This window comes from Heloderma suspectum, chromosome 5, assembly GCF_057233095.1.
Source record: "Heloderma suspectum isolate Gila_16-S chromosome 5, 16-S_ref, whole genome shotgun sequence".
Lineage (NCBI taxonomy): Eukaryota > Metazoa > Chordata > Lepidosauria > Squamata > Helodermatidae > Heloderma > Heloderma suspectum.
In genome coordinates, this window is record NC_139462.1 from 125,087,005 (window position 1) to 125,109,558 (window position 22,554).

General features: G+C 46.4%; 2 protein-coding genes across 15 annotated transcripts in view; one reads left to right on the forward strand and one right to left on the reverse strand.

Annotated features, from left to right (window-relative positions):
* Positions 1-3,367, reverse strand: part of FERRY3 (FERRY endosomal RAB5 effector complex subunit 3) — a 53,868-nt gene extending 50,501 nt beyond the window's left edge. For 5 of the 8 annotated variants that reach the window (XR_014792521.1, XM_084860010.1, XM_084860009.1 and 2 more), the window contains exons 1-2: positions 2,956-3,024; positions 480-676 (exon numbers count right to left, since the gene is read on the reverse strand). Coding sequence is in view for 7 of the 8 variants with exons in the window: in XM_084860010.1 (XP_084716136.1) it covers positions 480-676; positions 2,956-2,996 (238 nt within the window). In the remaining variant the exon portion in view is untranslated. Of the gene's footprint in view, positions 1-479; positions 677-2,910; positions 3,025-3,243 lie in introns of those variants that run through there. The other 3 variants (XM_084860008.1, XM_084860005.1, XM_084860006.1) reach the window with 2 other exon arrangements.
* Positions 3,368-3,772: 405 nt separating this feature from the next.
* RAD51AP1 (RAD51 associated protein 1) overlaps positions 3,773-22,554 on the forward strand; it is a 31,740-nt gene continuing 12,958 nt past the window's right edge. For all 7 annotated transcript variants that reach the window (XR_014792524.1, XR_014792522.1, XR_014792523.1 and 4 more), the window contains exons 1-5: positions 3,773-3,853; positions 10,119-10,168; positions 12,574-12,715; positions 14,749-14,858; positions 21,712-21,843. Coding sequence is in view for 3 of the 7 variants with exons in the window: in XM_084860011.1 (XP_084716137.1) it covers positions 3,834-3,853; positions 10,119-10,168; positions 12,574-12,715; positions 14,749-14,858; positions 21,712-21,843 (454 nt within the window). In the remaining 4 variants the exon portion in view is untranslated. The remainder of the gene's footprint in view (positions 3,854-10,118; positions 10,169-12,573; positions 12,716-14,748; positions 14,859-21,711; positions 21,844-22,554) is intronic.

Genomic DNA, 22,554 nt, shown 5'->3' on the forward strand with positions numbered 1-22,554 from the left:
CTTGTAGTATTGTTGAGCCAAGTATTCCCCATCTTGTAACTGTGCATTTGGTTTCTTTTTCCTAGGTGCAGAACTTGGCATTTATCCTTATTAAATTTCATTCTATTGTTTTCAGCTCAGCACTCCAGCCTATGAAGATCACTTTGAATTTTGTTTCTGTCTTCAAGGGTATTAGCTATCCCACCCAATTTATTTCATCTGCAGATCTGATAAGCATTCCCTGACTCCTCCAAGTCATTAATACAAATGTTGAAGAGCACTGGGCCCAGGACTGAGCCCTGCAGTACCCCGCTCATTACCTCTCCAAAGACTGAGGAACACAGTGGTATATAATATCTTCTCCAAAATAAAGAAGGCAGATTAGTCTTATTTTTCTGATGGCAGATTAATGGCAGCCCTCCATTTCACACTTGGTACTGAACAGTTGCCCACCTTAGAATAAACTCATGAGTCTAGTCATTCATATAACAAATCCTTACCATTTTCTATGAAGCATGGCAAGTTGTGAAGAAGCATTAGACGCCCAAGCAAATGACTAGCATTTTCTTTCACTGGGAATTTCAATGGAACTGCAAGCAGAAAACGTTGATTCCCAGCACTGAATTCATATAACAATTCTCTCTCCATACTGCAGATTTTTCCTTGGTTGCCCTTCATTTTAAAGGCTTTCTGCATTCTAGCAAAATGAGAATTTTATAATTATTATATTTTCATATAAACAGAAAAGGCAATTATGCCAGTAAGACAGCGGTACACAACCCACAGGTTGCATGTGGCCCCCCAAGGCCTTGAAGCACCTTAAAGCAGAGGTGGGCAACGTGTGGCCCTGCAGATTTTTTAGCCTACAATTCCCATCAACCCCCAAATTTGCTATGCTGGCAAGGGCTGATAAGAGGCCAAAATATCTGGAGGGCCACAAGTCTCTGTTCCTTGCCTTAACGACAAAAACATGTATTTTGGCATAAGCTACTATGGACTTTCATCCACTTCATCAGATGTATGAGGTGTTTACCCTCAGCTGGCAGATATAAAAATATGCGTGTAGAGAGAGAAAAAAATGTAAACAGTGAAATGGCAATGAAATGCAAATGGTAAAGTTAATGACAGTTCAATTAAGTAACCATTCACAACAGCAATAACTGGTCTGTGTGTTTGGCTGGTATGGGAAAGGGCTCTATATGCAAATTAATAACCATGCTCCTATGCACAGGGAGACCTGGCTGAATTATGGTCCCCCCACACATAGAGAAGCTCCATGTGTATCAGTATGTGCACAGGGCGTTTTCTCATGCTGGCTGAACATGCTGATGGCAGAGAAGCATTTCCACTGTAGGCATCAGCGGTGGGGGCATGGCTGTGGTGCACATCAGTAGGGGAGGCAGGATTAGCCTGCACAGCCCTGCAACATCTCCCCTCACTTATTCTTTCGATTTGTGGAGGGAAGGATTCATGTGAACCTCCCTAACATTGTAGCATTGCTAAATTAACACCTGTAATGGCACAGCAAACTTTATTCATGCCCAACAGATAGAATAAAATCTCTCAGTAAATTGTAATTCAGCAGTGTCATGCTGAAGTCTCCCTTTGAAATTCTCTGTATCAGTAATTTGCTCTAATAGGGCAGCCATTCTAGGCGGCTGTACAGAGGGAAATAAGAGGGGAAGCAGAATCATTCTACCAGCCCTACTGTAGGACTACTTAGTTTTTTCTTCTTCCCATTCCATGTACTGCGTGTAAGCCACTCTGTGAGCTGGAGGAATCCCAAAGTTTGCAGAAGTAGAATACACATGAATACAGACACACACATAAACAGAAGGGGGCAACCCCCCAAATAGCCTAGTGTGGACCAGGCATGATCAGTGGACACCAGGAGCCAAGGAATGTTGAGCATCCGTTGAAAAAGGAAAACTGAGGGGAGAGTAAATTTGCTTGCGAGAGTCTCCAGGGGCTTATGGTATTCCAGGGGAGGATATGGCTAGATGGCACCTTGAGCAGGAGCACTCCTGTTAGGGGTGAGGATACAATGCAACATATTGTGGCAGGTCCCACTTGCACACAAATAAAACCCTATAATAAAATATTACAACAGGATTCAGGCAGCAATTAGTTAAGCCCTTCAAATAGCTTTTTAAATAAAAAATATTTTAGCAACCACTGAAAAGTTTGTTTGGCAGTCTGTTGGTTTAGGAAAGGCCCTACTTTTTGTACCCCTCTTTCTAGATGGGGCTCCAGTTGATGCCTCCACATATTGAGGAAGAATCCTCATGTGGAAGAAACCATTTTGGCACCCATGGACAACAGTGTGCTGTACGTTCGGTGTGGGATTGACTTCAGTCTTATGTGGTCTGTTGCTGTTTTTACTTGTAAGCCCCATGGTCCACCAACGTTTTAAATTTCAACAGAACCGTGTCTATAAACTAATCTGTGTAAGTTGTTCCTGAGTTAACAATTTTGCTTTCAGTCTACCCCGACTAGCATCTTTTACAAAACTGCCAGCACCCAGCAGCTGCTGAGCAGACCAGGGGAAACCGGCCAGCCAGCGGTCCACTAGCAAGCCATGGCCTACGTCTCTGATCACCCCTGCCGAACAGGGCATACCAGCGAACACAGCAACGCTGATTTCGTTCGCTCTGACACGGAAGCCGGGGGCAAGCGGAGAAGGGCGGGAGCGTCGCCCATGCCAGAAGGCCGGCAGATAGCGCGCTGCATGGTTACATTAATTCCACTCTTCGCGAGCGCGGCTACGTGTCAGCTTTCAGCTCATACAGAAGCCCTGGTCCGATTCACAACTTCATCAGCCACCACATCCTCCCCGGCTTGCGCCTCTGACGGCGCGCAGTTTGCCGCACCGCACACACGGCGCGCGCACGCACGAAGCCACCCGCGCTGCCTAAACACCGTGGAACACACCCACGACACGACACGGCCCCGCAAAGCCGCGCCACACGCCGTCACCTTGCCGCTTCTTCCTCCGCAGCCGCCTCGGCCCCGAACATTGCTTCCGCGGTCGCTCCCGGCAGAGGCGGCCAGAAACGCCCCGCGTTTTCGTCACAGAAATAAGAACACTAGATCAATGGCGCCTCCTAGGGCTTCATAGTTAGACTTGCACAAGGGGCTCAACTTCCGATTCTTTCAGGCTTATTTCCCTCCGAAGCGGCGTAGGCATACTCAGGGTAGGGATGTCAAGAGAAATCCGCTGTGGAATCCAGCCTCAGGAATCCACAGCGGATCGGAACCACTTACCTCCGCTCCAGGAGGACTGGAGGTAGGCCGGCACTCGGCTGCTTCTTGCCAGCCAGAGCCCTTCGCCTCCTCCGCCCTTGCCGCTTGCTACGTCTTTAAAAAAAAAAGGCGATAGGATGTACCCATAGACTTATACAGAAATGGAGTCATGAATCTTGTGTATACGTCTATGTGTCCATAGGCTTATACGTAAGATTCATGCTTCTATTTTGCACATAAGTCTATGGGCACATGCGAGCAGTAGGATGTGCTCATAGACTTATACTCAAAACAGCGACGTGAATGTTGCGTATAAGCCTATGGTTATAAGAGCCACCCCGTTGCCCAGTCGCAGCTGGACGGACGCGGCGGGCCCCCCTCCTGGCCCGCACCTTCTTCCCCAAAACCCAGACCGGGCTTCCCAGGCAAGCCTGCAGACGCCGCTCCAGGCAAGGAGCTGAGTCGCGCCTCGCCCGTCGGCTCCCGGCGACTCTGGCCGGTCGGGCGGGGCCAGCGGCAGGCGCCCCCTCGGCTGACGGCCCGCCCTCCCGGGGCCCTCCGCCGTCTCCCGCGCGGGCTGCAGACAGGCGCCGGCGGACCGAGGGCGGACGATGGCGCGGCCGGCGCGGAGGTGGGTGCTCGGTCTCGCTCGTCTCCTCGTGCAGAGGCGGTGGGCGCGGCGCCTCAGCGGCCCGCGCCCCCAAGGAAGCGTGCGTGGGGCGCGGGCATACGCGCCCTGCGTGCCGGGCGGACGGCGGGCCCCACCCGCTCCCGACCTCCCGCGCTCGGCTCTCGGCGGCAGCCGGAGCGGCCTAGGCCGAGCGGGGCCTCAGGGCGGCGGGTCCACGCGGCCGGGGAGGGCCGCGGGGAAGGGGCGCCTCGCTCGTTTCTGCGCAGGCTGAACTCGCCCTGGCGCGGGCGACTGCGGCCCTGGCCAGCCGGAAGATGCGCGGCCCCAGCGCGGCCCGTAGAAAGGGCCGAGTGTGCCCCAGCCCCCCCCCCGTTTGTTTTCTTTCCGCGCCGGGGAAGCGCCTTCTCCTCGCCCGGGGAAGCAGCAGGGCAAGGGCGCCGCGGGAGATCCACCGGGGCAGCATCACAGCCCCTCCCCCCATAGCTGTGAGATAAAAAGCAAGAGGGGTGCGGAGGACGCGGGGGAGTCAAGCAAGAGCCGAGCCGAGCCCTCTGGCCGCTTCCTGGCAAGCAGAGGCGTTAATGCCACCGAGGGGCAAGCAGGGTGGCGTCGCTGCCAGCGAAAGGATGACGCCCAAGGCCTTCCCCCGCAAAAGGGCAGGGGAGCCGAGGAAGAGGGAAGGCCGAGGCACGGGCGCCGAACCACCCTGCCTCGCCAGGATCTTATTCTTCTGAAGAGGGGGCCGCCCTGGCAGCTGTGTGATGGCAATGACTGACTCCCTGGAGAGGAGGGGAGGCAGCAGCCGGCAAGGCAGGGCCAGGGGCCTGCGGGACAGGCAGCAGCAGGAGGGCCATCTGAGTCCTCTGGGCCTTGGTCACCAAGGCAAGGAGGACCAGGTGCTCTGCCAAAGCGGATCCACTGGCCGTGATACTCTCTCATCTAGAAGCATTGGAAGGGCTCTGTAGATGCCTGCAACTCGCTCTGGCTCCAGTCCATGACCATAGCATGCCAGACTGAGGGAGATAGGGCAGACAGCAGCCATCTGCTAGCCCGCCAGGGTTCCACAGCAGCACTTAGGGCCCAGGCAGGGCAGGGGTTCAACCGCGCCTGCTTTGCTGGGCGTTTAGGTCCCAGGACTTCTGTAATCAGAACCCATGCAAATACAGGCATGAGTGCTCCATCTGCAGAGGGCCCACCCCTTCAGCAGGTGCCCCAAAGGCTGGGGTAAAGGAGGGGTGGGACAGGGCAGAAAAGGAAGGCCTAGTCAGACACCTGGCAAAGGGATCCAGTCCAATTAAGCTTCCCCCCACCCCACCCCCGGCTGACCTGCTGGGAGAGTATCCCAACAAGGAGGATGCTGAATATTGGATTCCTGCATTGAGCAGGGGGTTGGACTCGATGGCCTTGTAGGCCCCTTCCAGCCCTACTATTCTATGAGTATCTGTTAAAAGGTTTTCAGTTTGGTTTTAGGAACCCATGCCAAAGGGTTAGGGTACCATCTGGGCAGAGAATGTAACATTCAGTATGCAGTTTGGAGGGAGTTGTGTGCAAGAAGTTGCAGAAAGAGGAGAGAGGCGGATAGTGGGACCTTTCAGCTCTCCCCACATGCCTCTGCTAGGGTTTCCTCCCTGGGATTAGTGCCCAAGAAGACCCCTGGAGAGTACAGGCACATTCACCACCTGGCTTACCCCAAAGGAGGGTCAGTCAATGATGCCATACCCCAGGAGCTGCGCATGGTGCACTACGCTTCTTCTGACGTCGCTGTCTGCATGGTTCAGCTCTGTGCAGAGTAGGGATGTACGAAAATCACCTTTCGCGGATTATGCTGATGGTGGGGGGGGCCTTCCGTCCCTCCCCCTGGAATCCTGGCCGGGGGGGGAGGCGCACCGTTCCTCCCCCCCCGGAATCCTCTGCGGCAGCTCCGCGGAGCAGCCGGCCAGGCCCAGCCAGGCCAGAGCCGTCCGCAGCCGGATTTCCGGCTGCGGAGGGCTCTGGGTAAAAAAACAACAACCCGTGTACGCAAATGGCGGCTACAGCCGCCGCCATTTGCGTTCCTTCTTTTTGGCCGTCTTAATCTAAGTAAATATTTACGTAGACTATGACCATTTGTGTACGCCTTTTTTTTTTTAACCCAGTCGTTTTAGGCTACGTAATTTTTTACATAGCCTAAAACGTCTGGGTAAAAAAAAAAAAAGTACGCAAATGGCGGTGGCCGGCCGTAGCCGCTGCCATTTGTGTACACCTTTATTTTTTTTTTTACCCAGATGTTTTAGGCTACATAAAAACTTACATAGCCTATCACGTCTGTGTAAAAAAAAACAAAAAAACCTGCAAATGGCGGTGGCTGGTCGGTTGGAAGACCAGCCGCCGCCCGGAAGATCCACCCCAGGTAAGTCTCATCCCGGGGGGAATCCGTGGGGGGGGGGCGGAGGGGTGGCAGGCCCTGGCATTCGGCCTCCCCGAGATCCGTGGCGGAATTCTCTGCCATCCCTAGTGCAGAGGGAGCATTGCCAGGCAAATGTGACATCAAGTTGACTTTTCCTCTCCTGCCCCCCACCCTTTGGACTGTGAGGTACAGTCCTTTGACACAGGATTGGTGAAGCCTCCACAGCAGCTGCTCTCAGCCTGCTGGAGACTGAGGTCAAGCAGTGGGGCGGTGGAGGTCAAGTACCTACATTGGGCCACTGGATGAGGTGTATCATGGGTCCCTAGGGAAGGCACGGTTGTATGTTATGCAGAATTTGCAGTTATTAATGTGTTGTTTCTTATTAGGTTTTAAGATGGGCAGCCAAACAGCAAAAGTTATCATCTGTGCTCACAGCTCCACAGTTGGGGGTCATAACTGGAATTCAGCGAAATGGCCGCTGTGGAATGGCTTGGGCAGAGAGTTATGAAGTGGGCAAGACTGTTGTCCATGCTCTGGGAGAAGGTGGGGCAAGGTCCAACACTGCAGGTCTTGGTGGTGTATTTAGGTGGCAACGACCTCGGCACCATGAAAGGCAAAGCCCTTATCAGAGCTGTTGCTGACTTGGGGCAGATTGGAAACAGCTGGCTGGAGACCCACATTGTATGGTCCAAGCTCCTACCCGTACTATATGGAGAGAAGGTGACCCACAGTGTCTGGACAGAGTGCAGCGCAGTGTAAATAGGGAGTTGAGAAACACACTGGCCAGAGGGTTAGGTGAATGCTTGCCACATCCTGATATCAGGTATTTATTGCCCCACCTCTACAGAAGTGATGGCATTCATCTATTGGACGATGAGTTATTCCTTGGTGGTCTGCAGCAGTGCTTGCGGGACTTGGTCCAGTGCAGGTGGGGGAAGGAGCTAAACAAGTCTGCCCCTTCCTTGTGGTGGGCAGGGAAAGGTCTAGGGAACACCAGTGGGCACCTGGAGGCTCATTTAAGGTGAAAAGAGGGTGCCTGGTACCTGCCACCTAGGGTCTTGGGACTCGGGACAGGGAAAAGATCTCTTTGGGGGCTCGAGTGAGACACTCACCTAGAATTGTGGGATTCAGGGGGTGGTGACTCAGGACGGCACCCTTCAACACCTTGCTCTCAAAGCTGGGATGTGTGCCAGGGGTGGGGGCAGCAGATGTGCTGCCTCTGGCCTAGGGCTGGGTATGCTCACCCTTTAAGAGAGCAGGAAACCACACTGCCTTCACCATGGCAGATCATTCATTGAATTGATGTACATAATAAAGTTGTAGCCCGAGTTTACTCAACTTTTCGGTGTCTTTCTTCCTTATTTCGGTGTTTGGTTGCAATTCCTGCTAGCGTAGATAGGGATGTCCCCAAGAACATGTACAGAGGTCCTTTCTTCCAAAAAACTTTCGAAACAGAGGGAAGAATGAACTGGTTCTTGAGTATGTGCAGGGGGGGGGGGAGGGCTGTAAGGGCAAAGTCTTGAGCTCATGCAGAGTTCCTTTCTGAAAAGATCTGTTTTAAAAGTGCTGCCTTTGACCTACAGAGCCATAAATAACCTGGACTGCCTGCTTCCAAATAACCTGCCTGAGATTTTATTCATCTTTTGAGGTGCAGTGGTTGCCACTGAGGATTAGGGCCTTTTCAGTTGTGGCACCTCATATTTGGAACTCCCTCCTGTTCATTCACCATCCCCCATGCTGATGTTTTTTCTTTTTTTGGTGATGGATGCTAATTAGCTCATTCTAAAATTTCACTGTAGTCTTTAAACTATTGTTTTTGTATAGTTATTTATTAAATTTATACGTCACTTGCCACTGCAAAACAGTCTTGAAGCAACTTAAGCACACAATATAAGGAAGAAGAAAAGAACCCCCCCATCAATACAAATCATAATCAGCACAATAATAGAAATAAAAATAAATACCACAAAAATATAATCTAAAAACAGTACAACATAAAAAGTGTTCATCCACAAATACACAACTTCTAGGCCTGCTTGCAGCCTAGAATGAACATCACAAAAGCAACTCACAACAGTTGGGGAGCAATAATGTCCAAATGCCTGGGGAAATAAGTACATCTTTGCCTGGCACCAAAAAGATGACAGTGTCGGCACCAGACTAGCTTCCTTGGGGCTATCACAAAAGGCCCGTTCTTGCACTGATAGGGAGAGGTGATCCTTGAAGCACTGGGGTCCTGGACAATGTAGGGCTTTATAGGCTAAAACCAGCACTTTGAATTTGGTCTGGAAACAAATTGCCAACGAGTGCAGGTGAGCCAGGACAGGGCTCCTATGTTCACATCACCTTGTCCTAGTCAACAATGTAGCTGCTGAATTTTGCACTAGCTGCAGTTTCCAAACCATCTTCAAAGGCAGCCCAGTGTACAATGCATTGCACTAAGTTAACCTAATGGTTACCAGAGCATAGGCCACTGATGCTAGGCTATCCCCTTCCAGATAGGATTGCAACTGGGCTACCAACTGAAGCTGGTAGAAGGCACTCGGAACCACAGAGGTCATCTGAGCCAATGATGGATCCAGGAGTACCCCCAAGCTGTGCCCCTGTTCCTTCAGGGGGAGTGCGATCTCATCCAGTGATGGTTGCGCTTTCCCTATCCTGATCGTGGAACCACCCACCAGCAGATCCTCAGTCTTGTCTGGAGTGAGCCTCAGTTTATTGGTTTTCATCCAGTCCATTACCGAGGCCAGATACCAGTTTAGTACATCCACTGCCATACCTGCCTGAGATGAAAAGGAGAAGTAGAGTTGTGTGTCATCAACATACTGATGACAATGCATCCCAAAACTTCAGATGACCCTACACAGCATTTTCATTTAGATAGAATTGACTAGTGGAACCTCACTGGACCGCCATGGAGCTAAGCAATAATTCCCAAGCTCCACTCCCTGAAAACAACAGTCCAGGTAGGAGCAGAACCTCCAGCAGTGCCCCCAACTCGGTCAGTCGCACCAGGAGGATACCATGGTATTGAACACTGCCAAGAGATCAAGGAGTATCAACAGGGAAACCCTCCTTCTCTCTCTTTCCTGACACAGTTCATAGTACAGGGCAATCAAGGCAGTCTCTGTACCAAAGCTAGGCCTGAACACCGACTGAAATGGATCCAGAAAATCAGTCTCATCCAAGAGTGCCTAGATCTGGTCAGCGATCACCTGCTCAAGGACATTGGCCAGAAAAGGGATCTGCACAACTCCCTTAAAATTGTTCAGGGAGGTCTTCCTAAAGGGTGGTCTTACCACTGCCTCTTTTAGGCGACCTGGACCACTCCCTCTTGTAAGGAGGCATTTATCGCCTCCCTGGCTCAACAAGCTATCCCTTTCCTGCTATGTTTCAGAAGATATAAAGGGCAAGGATCCAACATGCAAATGGTCACACGTACCTGTCCAAGCATCTTGTCCACATCCTGGAGCTGAACTGAACGAGACAATATTGGACCAGACAGCACTCTAGACACCTCATGAGATTGATCTGCTAAAACAGTGCTGCCTTGAGAAATGAGATTTAAATATTTTAATAAAATGTATATATACATGGCATTACAAGGATGCCATAATATTTTAGAAAACAGTACATTCTTATTTTATTAATTTAAAATTATTGTTAGGCTGCCTTTAAGAGTGGAGTAGCACTTTACTCTTGTTAAATTTAATATATACTTTCAGGATTACTAACTGTTTTAAATAGTAATGATTAGATATATTCATATTTTTATTTCTGAAAAACTATATCTTATGTGACATTTGGATGCTAACGTCACATATGCACAATAGCACCATGGGCAGGTAGAAGGTAATGCTTGTCACCTTGTTTTCTCAGGAATAAGAAAACAGTTGATTATTCTCAGTTTGGCAATGCAGACGATGATGGTAAGTCATCCATGGTTCTTTCATGCCAAAAGAGGTCAGATTTTATTTTCAGTAAGGCTCTTTCAATAGTTTTGCAATGTCGGATCCAGTAGCAGAGTAACATGGAAGCTATCTAAAGCTTAGTTTTATGTGAGTACAAATTCAAGATACATTCCTCATACATTCCTCATCTTTAATTGGAAACCTTTCTGTTTCCAATTAAATTTTGGAAAAAATACGTAGCTGAAATGTTTCCGCAGAGGCACATAGCAGGCATTCCAAACATGACTATACATTTAAATATAAGCACCCACTGCCAGAAAGAACTGGGTATGGAGAAGCCTGGAGAAAAGAAGGCTGTTGTGGGATATTATAGCACTTTTCAAGTACCTAAAGGGTTGTCATACAAAAGAGGAGTGCAACCTGTGCTTTATCATCCAAGGTTGTAGGACACAAAATAACAGGCTTAAGTTACAGGAAGGGAGATTTGGCTGAACATCAGGAAAAACTTCCTAATGGCCAGAGCAGTGAGACAACTGCCTAGGGAGGTGGTGGGCTCTCCGCCCCTGGAGGTATTCCAACAGAAACTGAACAGCCATCTGTCAGGGATGCTTTCAACTGGATTTCTGCACTGAGCAGGGGGCTGGATGAAGTAAAGCAACAATACAATAAATACTTAGAAGCAGAATTGTAAACAAATATGAATGTTGGATAAAAGCCAGGGCCTAGCAAGAACAGACCCATTATTAAAACAGGTCTAAAAAGCCTTGGCAAAGAAGATAGTATTTAACTGGTGCTGAGAAGATAATGTAGTTGGCGCAGTTGAGCTCCCTGGGCAATGCATTCTGAACACCGGACTTCCACAGAGGTAGGACCTTCATAGTCCCCATATTGGGTCACTGTTTCTCCAGTGGGAAGGGGACCCAGAGAACGGACTCTGAGGAAGATCTCAATGTCCAGGCAGGTTCCTGTGGGAACAAGTGGCCCTTGAGGTGCTAGGCCAGGGTTGGGAAACCAGTTTCAGCCTGAAGGTCAAATTCAATTTCGGAGAAGCTCTTGGGGGCCTGCATTCCAGTGGTGGGTGGAGCCAAAATAAGTTGTTGACAAGGTCAAGGTCAGCACTTTGAATTGTGCTTGAAAGTAGGCCAGAAGCCAGTGTAATTGTTTTAATATTGGCAAAATATATTCTGTACATCTTCTCCCAGTTAGTAATCTAGATGCAGTATTTTGTACCAACTGAAGCTTCCAAACAATGTGCAAAGGCGGCCCTATATACAGCGCATTATAGTAGTTCAAACAGGATGTTGCCAGAATATGGATGCCTGTGGCCAGACCTCTGTTCAGATGGGGTTACAGCTGGCACATCAATTGAAGCTCGTGAAAGGTGCTTCATATCGTTTAAGCCACAAGCCTCCAAAGAGAAAATCGGATCTTAACAGCAGTTAGACTGCTAACCTGATCCTTAAGGGAGAGTGCAGCCCCATCCAGAAAAGTATCAATCCTGCTTCCCTGATTAGATGAACCACCCACCAAAAGTACTTTCACCTTTTCTAGATTACTGTTCATCCATTCTGTTAATGGTTCCAGACACCAATTCGGTACTTCTACAGTTTGACATGAATCTGATGAACAAGTGAAATAGAGTTGGGTATCATCAGTGTCCTGATGACATTGTACCCCAAATCCCTGGATTTCCTCACTCAGCAGTTCATGTAGATGTTAAAGATACCATAATAACCATGGGGTGGAGCAAAAATTCTCCAGTACTCCACTAGAAAGTTTGTGTTTTCACAGATTACCTGTTTGTTCTTTCTGTCTCCTGTTTTGTTTTAAACGAGAGGAGGCTCAAGGCGTGTAAGCATTCAAGACAGATAACAAAATTTAAATTTTACCTACCCAAAGCCTGCATTGCAAGACTCTATTTTATATTACAGTCTGGCTTCAAAAGAATGTTTCGCTGCTTCAGAATTGCAATTAACTTCATGCCCCTTGTGGCTTTGAGCTCTGCTCTGCCAATCTTGGGGATGTTGGGGAGAGGGATTCCTCAGCTGTAGATGCAGCAAACCTCTCATTGTCCACACTTCAGCTGAAGCATTGCAAGGCACATTGGAAGTGATGGAGGCAAGTACGCCCCCTCCAGGTTTCTTCCATTCACACTTGGGAGTGGGTGCTTCTGGGGAGGGGGGAAGGGAAGGAGCAGCAATTCCAAGCAGAGGGGAGGATTTCCCATTTCTCTGTGGTTGTCCTTGCTCTGCTATGGGTGTGACAATACCTCTTTGTATTCTGTTGGAGTGGATCACATTACAAGAACTAAAGCTTTACAATATTTTACTGTATTATTAATTTTACTTGTGACTTGTTGTGTGACTTGATGGCTGAAAGAATTTGCACCAAGGTAATTTATCTCTTATGTGATTGTTAAATAGATGAAGATTTTGCATGTATAACTGCACCTTCAAACAAAAAATTGAAGAATATTCACTCTGAGTCAACAAAGGAGAAAATGGTTCAGCTAAAGAAAGCCTCCAAAAAGGAGATTCACTTACAGAAGGTATCACCAAATAAAAAGTAAGTCAAAGCAAGAAAAATTGAGAATGTGCATTGCTACTAGCTGTAAGCTACGATGGGAATACTGTGGCCTTGAAAGAGGGCTAAGAAATGGATTAAATAAATTCCTAGTATTCAAAGCAATGGAACCAATTGCCTAGGGAGGGAGTGGGCTCTCCCACACTGGAGGCATTCAAGACGGGGCTGGACAGCCATCTTGGATTCCTGCATTGAGCAGGGGGTTGGACTCGGTGGCTTATAGGCCCCTTTGTTGTTGTTGTTCAGTCGTTCAGTCGTGTCCGACTCTTCGTGACCCCATGGACCATAGCACTCCAGGCCTTCCTGTCCTGCGCTCTCTCCCGGAGCGTGCTCAAGTTCATATTCATTGCATCGGTGATGCTATCTAGCCATCTCATCCTCTGCCGTCCCCTTCTCCTTTTGCCTTCAGTCTTTCCCAGCATCAGGGTCTTTTCCAGGGAGTTTTCTCTTCGCATTAGGTGGCCAAAATATTGGAGCTTCACCTTCATTATCTGTCCTTCCAATGAGCACTCAGGGTTGATTTCCTTTAGGATGGACTGATTTGACCTCCTTGCAGTCCAGGGGACTCGTAGGAGTCTTCTCCAGCACCACAGTTCGAAAGCATCAATTCTTCGGCGCTCAGCCTTCCTTATAGTCCAGCTCTCACATCCATACATTACTACTGGGAAAACCATAGCTTTGATTAGACGGACCTTTGTCGGCAAGGTGATGTCTCTGCTTCTTACTATGCTGTCTAGGTTGGCCATAGCTTTCCTCCCAAGGAGCAAGCGTCTTTTAATTTCATGGCTACAGTCACCGTCTGCGGTGATCTTGGAGCCCAAGAAAGTAAAATCTGTCACTGCTTCCATTTCTTCCCCTTCTATATGCCAGGAAGTGATGGGGCCAGATGCCATGATCTTCGTTTTTTTAATGTTGAGTTTCAAACCAGCTTTTGCACTCTCCTCTTTCACCCTCAACAAGAGGCTCTTGAGATCCTCTTCGCTTTCTGCCATTAGGGTGGTATCATCTGCGTATCTGAGGTTGTTGATAATTCTCCTGGCAATCTTAATTCCGACCTGTGATTCATCCAACCCAGCGTTTCGCATGATGTACTCTGCATATAAGTTAAATAAGCAGGGCGACAATATGCAGCCTTGTCATACTCCTTTCCCAATTTTGAACCACTCGGTTGTTCCATGTCTGGTTCTTACTGTTGCTTCTTGACCCTCGTACAGGTTTCTCAGGAGACAGGTAGGGTGGTCTGGTACTCCCATCACTTTAAGAATTTGCCACAGTTTGTTGTGATCCACACAATCAAAGGCTTTAGCGTAGTCATTGAAGCAGAAATAGACGTTTTTCTGGAATTCTCTTGCCCCTTCCAACCCTACTATTCTGTGATTCTGTGAAAGTGGCAATAAGTTAAAATCTGATCTAGCATGAGTTTACTTTAAACTTGCTTATGGGTATCCAGTGCAGAGTGGGAGGAGCGGCGGAGCTGATCTTTGCCTCCACATTCCTCCTGCTCTGCGTTTTGTCTAGATGGGTTTTTTTGCCCATTTACCTAGGGCAGTTCAGAGCAGGAGGGAAGAAGGCTCGGGAAGCCTGGGGATAAGTTATATCCCAGCTTCCCCAGTCCCCTCTGCTTCCCACCCACTGGCATGCCCCCGCTTCCCATCCAATGGCATGCCTTTGCAACCTCGGAGAGGCAGCTGGTGTTCTCTCTACGTCAGCTACGAGGGGGAGGGGAGCACAGAGCATGGATTCCTGGCTCCAAGCTTGGAGTGCTATTTCTGACATTAGATCCAGGAATCCAAAAAATCCTATGGCCCCCCAGACGCTGTCTAGGGGCCATTAGATTGCTCCCTGAGTGCGACTTAACATGGCTGATAGAGATGTAACACAGGTTCTCTCTTAACTATGGTTAGGAAACTGGGACCCGACTTTAACCAAAATTGGTTTCAGATCCTGGGTTAGCTTTTTGTTTGTTTTTTTGTATTGAGAATGTGTTTCCTAATTTGTTTTTCAAATTGTTTCAGAGTTGCCTTGGATGATAAACTTTACCAGAGAAACTTGCAAGTTGCCTTAGCATTGTCAATGAATAAACCATTGGGAAGCAACCATAAAGTACAAGATTCGCAGGAACAAGGTGATCCTTAAAGTTTCACAGTGAAACTCTTTATCTCGTGCTTCTTGTTGTTCTTGTAATGGTGATGATGTTTTCTGGATGCGATGGTTTATTCCTTACTTCATGCACTTAGGACCAGAAATAAAAGGATTTATAAAATAAGTTAGTCCCTACCCCCCAAAAATGTTGTATATTTGAGGAATATTGATATTGAATGAAAATCACAATATTGTGCAAAGAGAAGTAGGAATTCTAAAATGTAACCATTTTAGCCAGAGTGTAACTCCTTCAAAGTTATGTTCATTTAAAATATATATTTATAAGTATGTAGATGGAGGGCAGGTACTGTTGTCTTAGGCAGTAATCCTAAACATTTATTAGGGAGGAGGCCCCATTGAATTCAATGGGACTTAGTTCCAAGTAAACATACATACGATTGCACTATTAATATAATGGTGGCAGATACGGGACAGGGCCAGCACTTTTACAAGATGGCCGTTTATATCGAAGCTCTGCACTATCACCACAACATAATTAAAACCAAGCAGCAAATAAAACAATTAGGGTGCAATCCTATGCATGTTTAGACAGAAAAAAGTCCAGCATGGCTGGCTGGGGATGCTGGGAGTTGTAGGACTTCTTTCTGTCTAAACAGGCATAGGATTGCGCCCTTACAGATGCCAAAAAACAGTGCTACATAGAAGAGTATGTCCCAGGGACCACCACAGTCCAAAAATAAGGATCTCACCTTTTATTTTGGGGCAAGAAACACCGTCCCAGAGGAGAGCCCAACAATGGCATGCAAGATGCCTAGACCAGCAAAAGAAGGTATAGATCAGATGCAAACAATAGCTGATCATCTTAGTAACTGCTGTGAGGAGTGAGGAAAATCTATATTCCACTAGAGATCAAAATAGATGGGGGGTGGCTGCTAAATGTGATGAAATAGGGACTATAGCAAATGAAGCTATGGAAATGAGCTTGTTCAACCAGAGGACAATTAAGAAGCTGTTAAAAGCTAACAAGGAATTACAGCAGCATATAGGGTCCCTGGAAAATTACAGCTGCCAACCCAGCATACACTTTAGGGGCTAGAAGAGTCAGTGGAAGGGTGTGATACAGCAAGTCTTTTAATCACCTGGCTGGCCAAAATCCTACCAGAATTCAAGCTGACCAGAACAGACTTGAAAAGAGCCCATAGAGTGGCGGGTACACCCTCACTAAGTGGATCTAAATCAAGGGACATTCTGGCCTGTTTTTTAAATCTGGAGGCAAAGGACACCATCTTGCCCAGGGCCTGCAATATCCATAAGTTCCTCCATGATCAACAAGAAATAGTCTTCCAGGAAATAAGTTCATGAGCTTTACAGAGATATAAAACCTACTGTTCAGAGAAGTTGCAGAAAGTGGGGATAAACTACCGATGGAACTACCCCTTTAAAATTATAGTGTGCCTTGACAGTGATCACAACCCACCAAGAGGTGAAATAGTCTTTGATCTACATGAACTGGGATCCTGAAGAAGAATTGGTGTCTAGCCAAGAAGAGGAAGAAGAGGAGATTGTGGAGGAACGGCATCTAGTAGAGAAGCTTATAAGATCCAGCTTGCTGGCCCACCCTTTGGTCTTGCTCTAAGGAGGAATATGCATGTTTCCAGCGTAGAGAAACTTGTGGTCCTGAGGAATGGCCTTCATCTTTCTTGGGAACCCAAATAGACACTCAGGGTGTAGCGACTGTTTTGTCACCTGAAGGGAGGTGTGACCTTACTGTGTGTGTGTGTGTGTGTATTCTGCATCCATTTTCTATCAATAAACTGTCATCTTTTGCACAAATGGCTTGCTTAATCTTGATAACCAAGAGAAACTGATGTCTGGGAGCTGACAGTGTGTGGAACCCAGATCAATATACCTACTCTTGGGAAGATTCTTCCTTGCCTCTGTCTCCTTGAGCTCTTTGAGCTCCTTGAGGAATTTCCTCAAGGAGCTCAAAGTTTCCTTTTGAGAAGCATAGCTTCCAAATCCCAGGAAGTACTAGTTCCCTTCTACTCAGCACTGGTTAGGCCTCATCTGGAGTACTGTGTCCAGTTCTGGGCACCACATTTTAAGAAGGATGCAGACAAACTGGAGAGGGTTCAGAGGAAGGCCACAAAGATGATCAGGGGACTGGAAACAAAGCCCTATGAAGAGAGACTGAAAGAACTGGGCATGTTTAGCCTTGAGAAGAGAAGACTGAGGGGAGAGATGATAGCACTCTTCAAGTACTTGAAAGGTTGTCACAGAGAGGAAGGCCAGGATCTCTTCTCGATCGTCCCAGAGTGCAGGACATGGAAGAATGGGCTGAAGTGACAGGAAGCCAGATTCCGGCTGAACATCAGGAAAAACGTCCTGACTGTCAGAGCAATACGACAATGGAACCAATGACCTAGGGAGGGAGTGGGCACTGGAAGCATTCAAGACGAGGCTGGACAGCCATCTGTCAGGGATGCTCTGACTTGGATTCCTGCCTTGAGCAGGGCGTTGGACTCGATGGCCTTGTAGGCCCCTTTCAACCCTACTATTCTATGATTCCTCCCCCGCCCCTTTGTCCTGTTCCATCTTCTGCTTCTGAATTTTCTTCCATGGTTGCTGCATGGAGTCTGGGCAATCCTGACAGCAAACAAGTAAAGAAAAAAACAAAATTGCACTGAGAAAAAACAACAAAACAAAATGAATTCAGATTGCTGGAAGCAAATAAAAGAAGAGGCAATCTTCAATATGTAAAACAAAATTTCATGAATTTAGAAGCAGAAATACCAAATTGTTAGCCAGCAGATTGAAACAGAGAGCAAGAAAGAATACCATTAATATTAAGAGAAACTAACAAGGACGAATAACATTTGAGCTTAAAGTAATAAATCAAATGCCTGCATTGTTCTTTACAGATCTTTATACCACTAGACTTCCTGATTTGGGCCATATCTGAAAAATATTAATGCCATGCAAATTTGAAAAAGCTGACAGCTGAAAACACAACCCAACTAAATCAGGAAATTACAGAAGAGGAGGTGAGAGAGGTCCTCCAAAAAATTAAAAGTTAGAAATCACCTGGACAGATGGGTTTACGGGAGCTTTTGTAAAATCTACACTGATCAACTAGTTCCCCATATGGTTGAGGTATTTAAGAGAATTATGGATAAGTGTACAATACCCCAATCATGGCAACTGTCCTGGATCATAGTCTTACAGAAGCCTGGGTAAGACCCAGAAGTGGCAGACACGTATCACCAATTACACTGTTCAATCAAGATCTAAAAATATTTGCTAGCGTCTTGGCAGATAGACTAAGACAAATAGCCCCAGACTACATAGCCACAGATCAGTTCAGCTTCATTATGCAGCACAATATTGCTGATCCAATAAGATGACTACTAAATGTAATATATTTTTGTACAAAAAAGAGTAAAGGTCCACATTCCATAATGCCACTGGATGCCACTAAAGCTAGACTAGAAGTTTCTAGACAAGCTAGAATGAAGTGTCCCTTATGAGTTAAGTAAACAGATGATGTTAAGAGATGAAGTTCACACTTGCCTGGCCAGTTGTACTCCCAAAATCATGCTGTTAGTAGGACAAATGGAATGGACTCCTTATCAATTCAAATTACTAGAGGCACTAAGCAAGGGTGTCCCCTGTCACTTCTCTTTGTTTTCTCTGTCGAACTCCTTGCCAACTTGATTTATAACCACAACTACAGAAGACATTCCGGTGAATTCACAATTAAATGTGATTACCATGTTTGTTGATGACATAGTGCTAAAGTTGTCCAATCCGTTGGTCAGTCTAAACAAGGCTATTCAGGTAATAAAATAATTTGGAAAAGCAGCAGATCAATTTTAAAAACTCAAATACCTTATGTATAAATTTGGATGGCAAACAACAATTATTTTTGGAAAACAATTCAGGCATACCTCCCTGGAGGTGAAATACCTAGGTGTCACTATTCTAACAGATTTGTCAAAATCAATGGAGTTAAGTTATGACCAAGTTACTAATTCTATTAAACCAAAATTGAAGCTGGAGGCTAAACTGAATTTGAAATGGATTGAAAAGATAATGGCAGTTAAAATGAAACTTGCCCAAACTGACCATTTTATTTCAATCAATTCCAGTCACCTTACCTGTTCAGATAGTGCAAAAATGACAGTTTTTATTTTTATATTTTATCTTCAATATCCAGAAATCTAGATTGAGCACAGAAGCCTTATATGAAGGGAATAAAAGAGGGGAACTGGGAATTCTCAGTTTATCTAGATGTGACAGTGCATTTCAGTTGAAGCAATTGATACACATCATTCATAGTGATGAAACTAAAATGTGGATTAACATGGAGGTACCTGGTAATTGGAGGGAAATGTTGTGTGGACTTCCATTTCGATTTAAAATCTCAAACATTGTGACAGAAGTGGAAACCCATATCTGGTTAGCACACTTCAGACATGGTTGAGATAGAACAAAAGCTTGTTGACCTCCCCATCTCCTGTGACTCCATCCAGTTGTTCACCCCTTGTTCTGTTGTGATGACAAGTTTCAACAGTTCAAGTGCTGAGCGGATAAGGGAATATATAGAATTGTGCAGCTATTTAACTGTTTGTTCCTTGAGCTGTGTCCCTGTTTCTAGCAGCAATTAGCTAATACTGGAGTGCCATGATTTTGCATCCATCAAGTATTATTTTTATTTCCAACCTGGATGTGAGGGTACTGTTTTTTTGGCCCATTAAATGGTTCAAGAAGTTGGTAGCTTTAGCAACATCCGAAATAAAGGGACTGACATCTAGTCCTTATAAATTGTTAAATAATGTAACTGTAGGCCAAGCAGATGGAACAAGATTAGTATGGGAAAGAGACTGTTAACGTTTATGAAATCTGGTATCTGTTCTTCAAATTGAGTGCTGAAAACAGTATACCACAGCTTCCAATTACACGTGGAGGATTGAGAGCCAGGGTGGTGCAGTGGTTAAGGTGTTGGACTGGGACTCAGGAGACCTGGGTCCTAGTCGCCACTCAGCCATGAAGCTCACTGGGTGACTTTGGGCCAGTCACTGACTGTCAGCCTAACCTACCTCACAGGGTTGTTGGGAGGATGAAATGGAGAGAAGGAGGGCCTTGGGCTCTTAGAGGAAAGGTGGGATATAAATATAGCAAGCAAGCAAGCAAATCAATCAATCAATCAATCAATCAATCTGGAGGGACTTGTTAAGTTGAAACTGTATACTTGTAGCGCCATCAATATCAAGTCAGGTTCCCAAGGGGACTTAAAACATGGGCAGTTCAAAGAAGGGAAACATTTGTAGTGGTAAATAGTGTCTTTCTTTTGGTTTATATAGGTTGGCAAAAAAAAAATTAAGTGGTAAATGATACGAAGCTGCAGTAATGCCCATAAGAACGTAGGTTATTGCCTTATATCAGGTCAGACTACTTTTCCACCTAGCCCAGTACTGTCAACTTTAACTGGCAGTGGCTCTCCTAGGATTGAACTTCTGCATGCAAAGTAAGAACCACTGAGCTATGGTTCTACATCATGCCTGCCCCCTCCCCCACATTATATTTTTTTTAGGGTTACCTCATAAAATTAATATCACAGATGATTTTATGACATGCGTTGTATTAAAGAAAATACATCGACATTATGCAGTGCATATGCAATGAGCTGAAAATGATGAAATAATGAAATATGTTCCAAAGGAAAGCAGAGATAATTATTCTCAAGCTACAGTGAGGTTTTAGGAAAGTTTAAATTAGTGTCTGTATATTATTAATGATTAACAGTATTTCTCTTATTTCCAAGTATATAGAATATTGTTAGCGGCATATTCCATTATCTTTTTTCAGCGGTAACATTGTTTTTGATATTAATAAATTAATTTTTAAGTGCACTTCCACGAGAGTTGTAATCAACATGCCTCTGGGTGTCTAAAAGGGATCTCTTATTTAAATTCGCAGTGATATTTGTCAGCTTACTAAGTGATTGCTAGTGTTTCTTTAGGGCAAAACATTTTTTGGGATGGTAATCTAAAGAAAATCGCTTAGGGCATAATCTGATGCACGTTTAGACAGAAAAAAAATCCGACAGCATGGCTGGCTAGCTGGGAATGCTGGGAGTTGTAGGACATTTGTCTAAAGATGCATAGGATTACACCCTTAGAGAGCAATCCTATGGGCTTGGAACACAAAGAACTGGGGGCTCCGATATCAGAACTCTTCATCCATCCTAATCCCTGCCAGGCTGTTGGTGGGAGGAGCGATGGAGGCTATTTTTGCCTCTCTGTCCTCCAAAATAGCTTTTACCTCTGAGCCTGTCGAACCCTCCCTCATTGCCTGGAGGCAGGTACAGGAGCTGAGGGCCTCTGGATCCAGTGGATCCAGGGCCTTTCCCCTCCCAAGCCCCTGGCTTGTTCCCAGCACACCCATGCCCTCCTTTCCCAAGGTCAGAGTCCTGACCTCGGGAGAGAGAGCTGCCACGGAGCCTTCCACAGTGGTAAAGGGGGCCATCCATGGTCAGCTATTCTCCTAGGAAAGGGAGATGCCCTGCCTCCGATGGCCCCCCAGACACACTCTAGGGGCTGTAGGATTGCACACTCAGAGTGGGAGTGGGATTTCCAGTTCTCTTTGCCACAGCAGCTCCTAAAGCCAAGGAGTCAGCCATTGCTCTGTTTTCAAAGTTCTTGGCTGCTTCAGCTGACGGTTAGCTGCTTGGTGATGGGGAAGCTCCAGCAGCATGCATGCTTTACACTGTGATATTAAAACAAGATTACTTGCAACAAAGCACAAATATATACTGGGTTTCTCACCACTTTCTTCAAACATTCTGTAGTATTAAGCTCACTGTTCAATTACAGCTCTGGATGACAGTGCAAATACATGTAATACAACTGTAGAGAATTTCAAACGAGCATCAATATCCAAGTTACAGACTAACGGCAAAGATCATGGAGACGGCACCAACAGTTATGAGCTGAAGTATCCTTCAGGTAAGTGTTTCATGCCTCATTCTTTCCATAAGAAATCTGCTAAGCTTTTATGTGTTCTAATCTAAACTTTTAAGTTTTAAATAACTATTTTAAGTAAAAATAAACAAATATGAACATAATACGTGTTCTAAACTTTTAACTATTGAATGCATTTATAAAATTTATTAGTCACACTACATTAGTCACCACACAGCTAAATGTAAGAACAATGTTTTAAAATAACTCTTTAAGGGCACCATCCTATCTGGATGCCCATCAGCCTCCGAGCTCAGAGGAGGCTCGGAGGAGTGCGGAAGCAATCATAGCCTCTGCGCTCCCCCTGCTCTGCATTCTAGGCATCGGGGAGGAACGGAGGCTGGGGATAGCTCCTATCCCTGCTTTCCCAGTTCCCTCCCCACCCACCGGCATGCCCCCTTTCCCTACTCTGTGAGCTCGTGCTTGCAAGCTTGTAGAGGCAGCCGGCATGGTTCTCTTGGCACCGACTGCAAGGGGGAGGGGGCAGGTCAGAGCGTTGTCTCCTGCCTCGGATCCAGGAACCTGGAAAATCCTATGGCCCCTTCAGACGCTGTCTACGGACCACAGGATGGCTCTTTAAATGAAATGCTTACCTTTTAATTCCTCTTTTACTAAACTTTGGTGTGTGCAGTTTGTTTCCGTTGTTTTCTCCTACTGTTCATCTTGTTTTGAGGACATTTTGAAACATACTAGCTG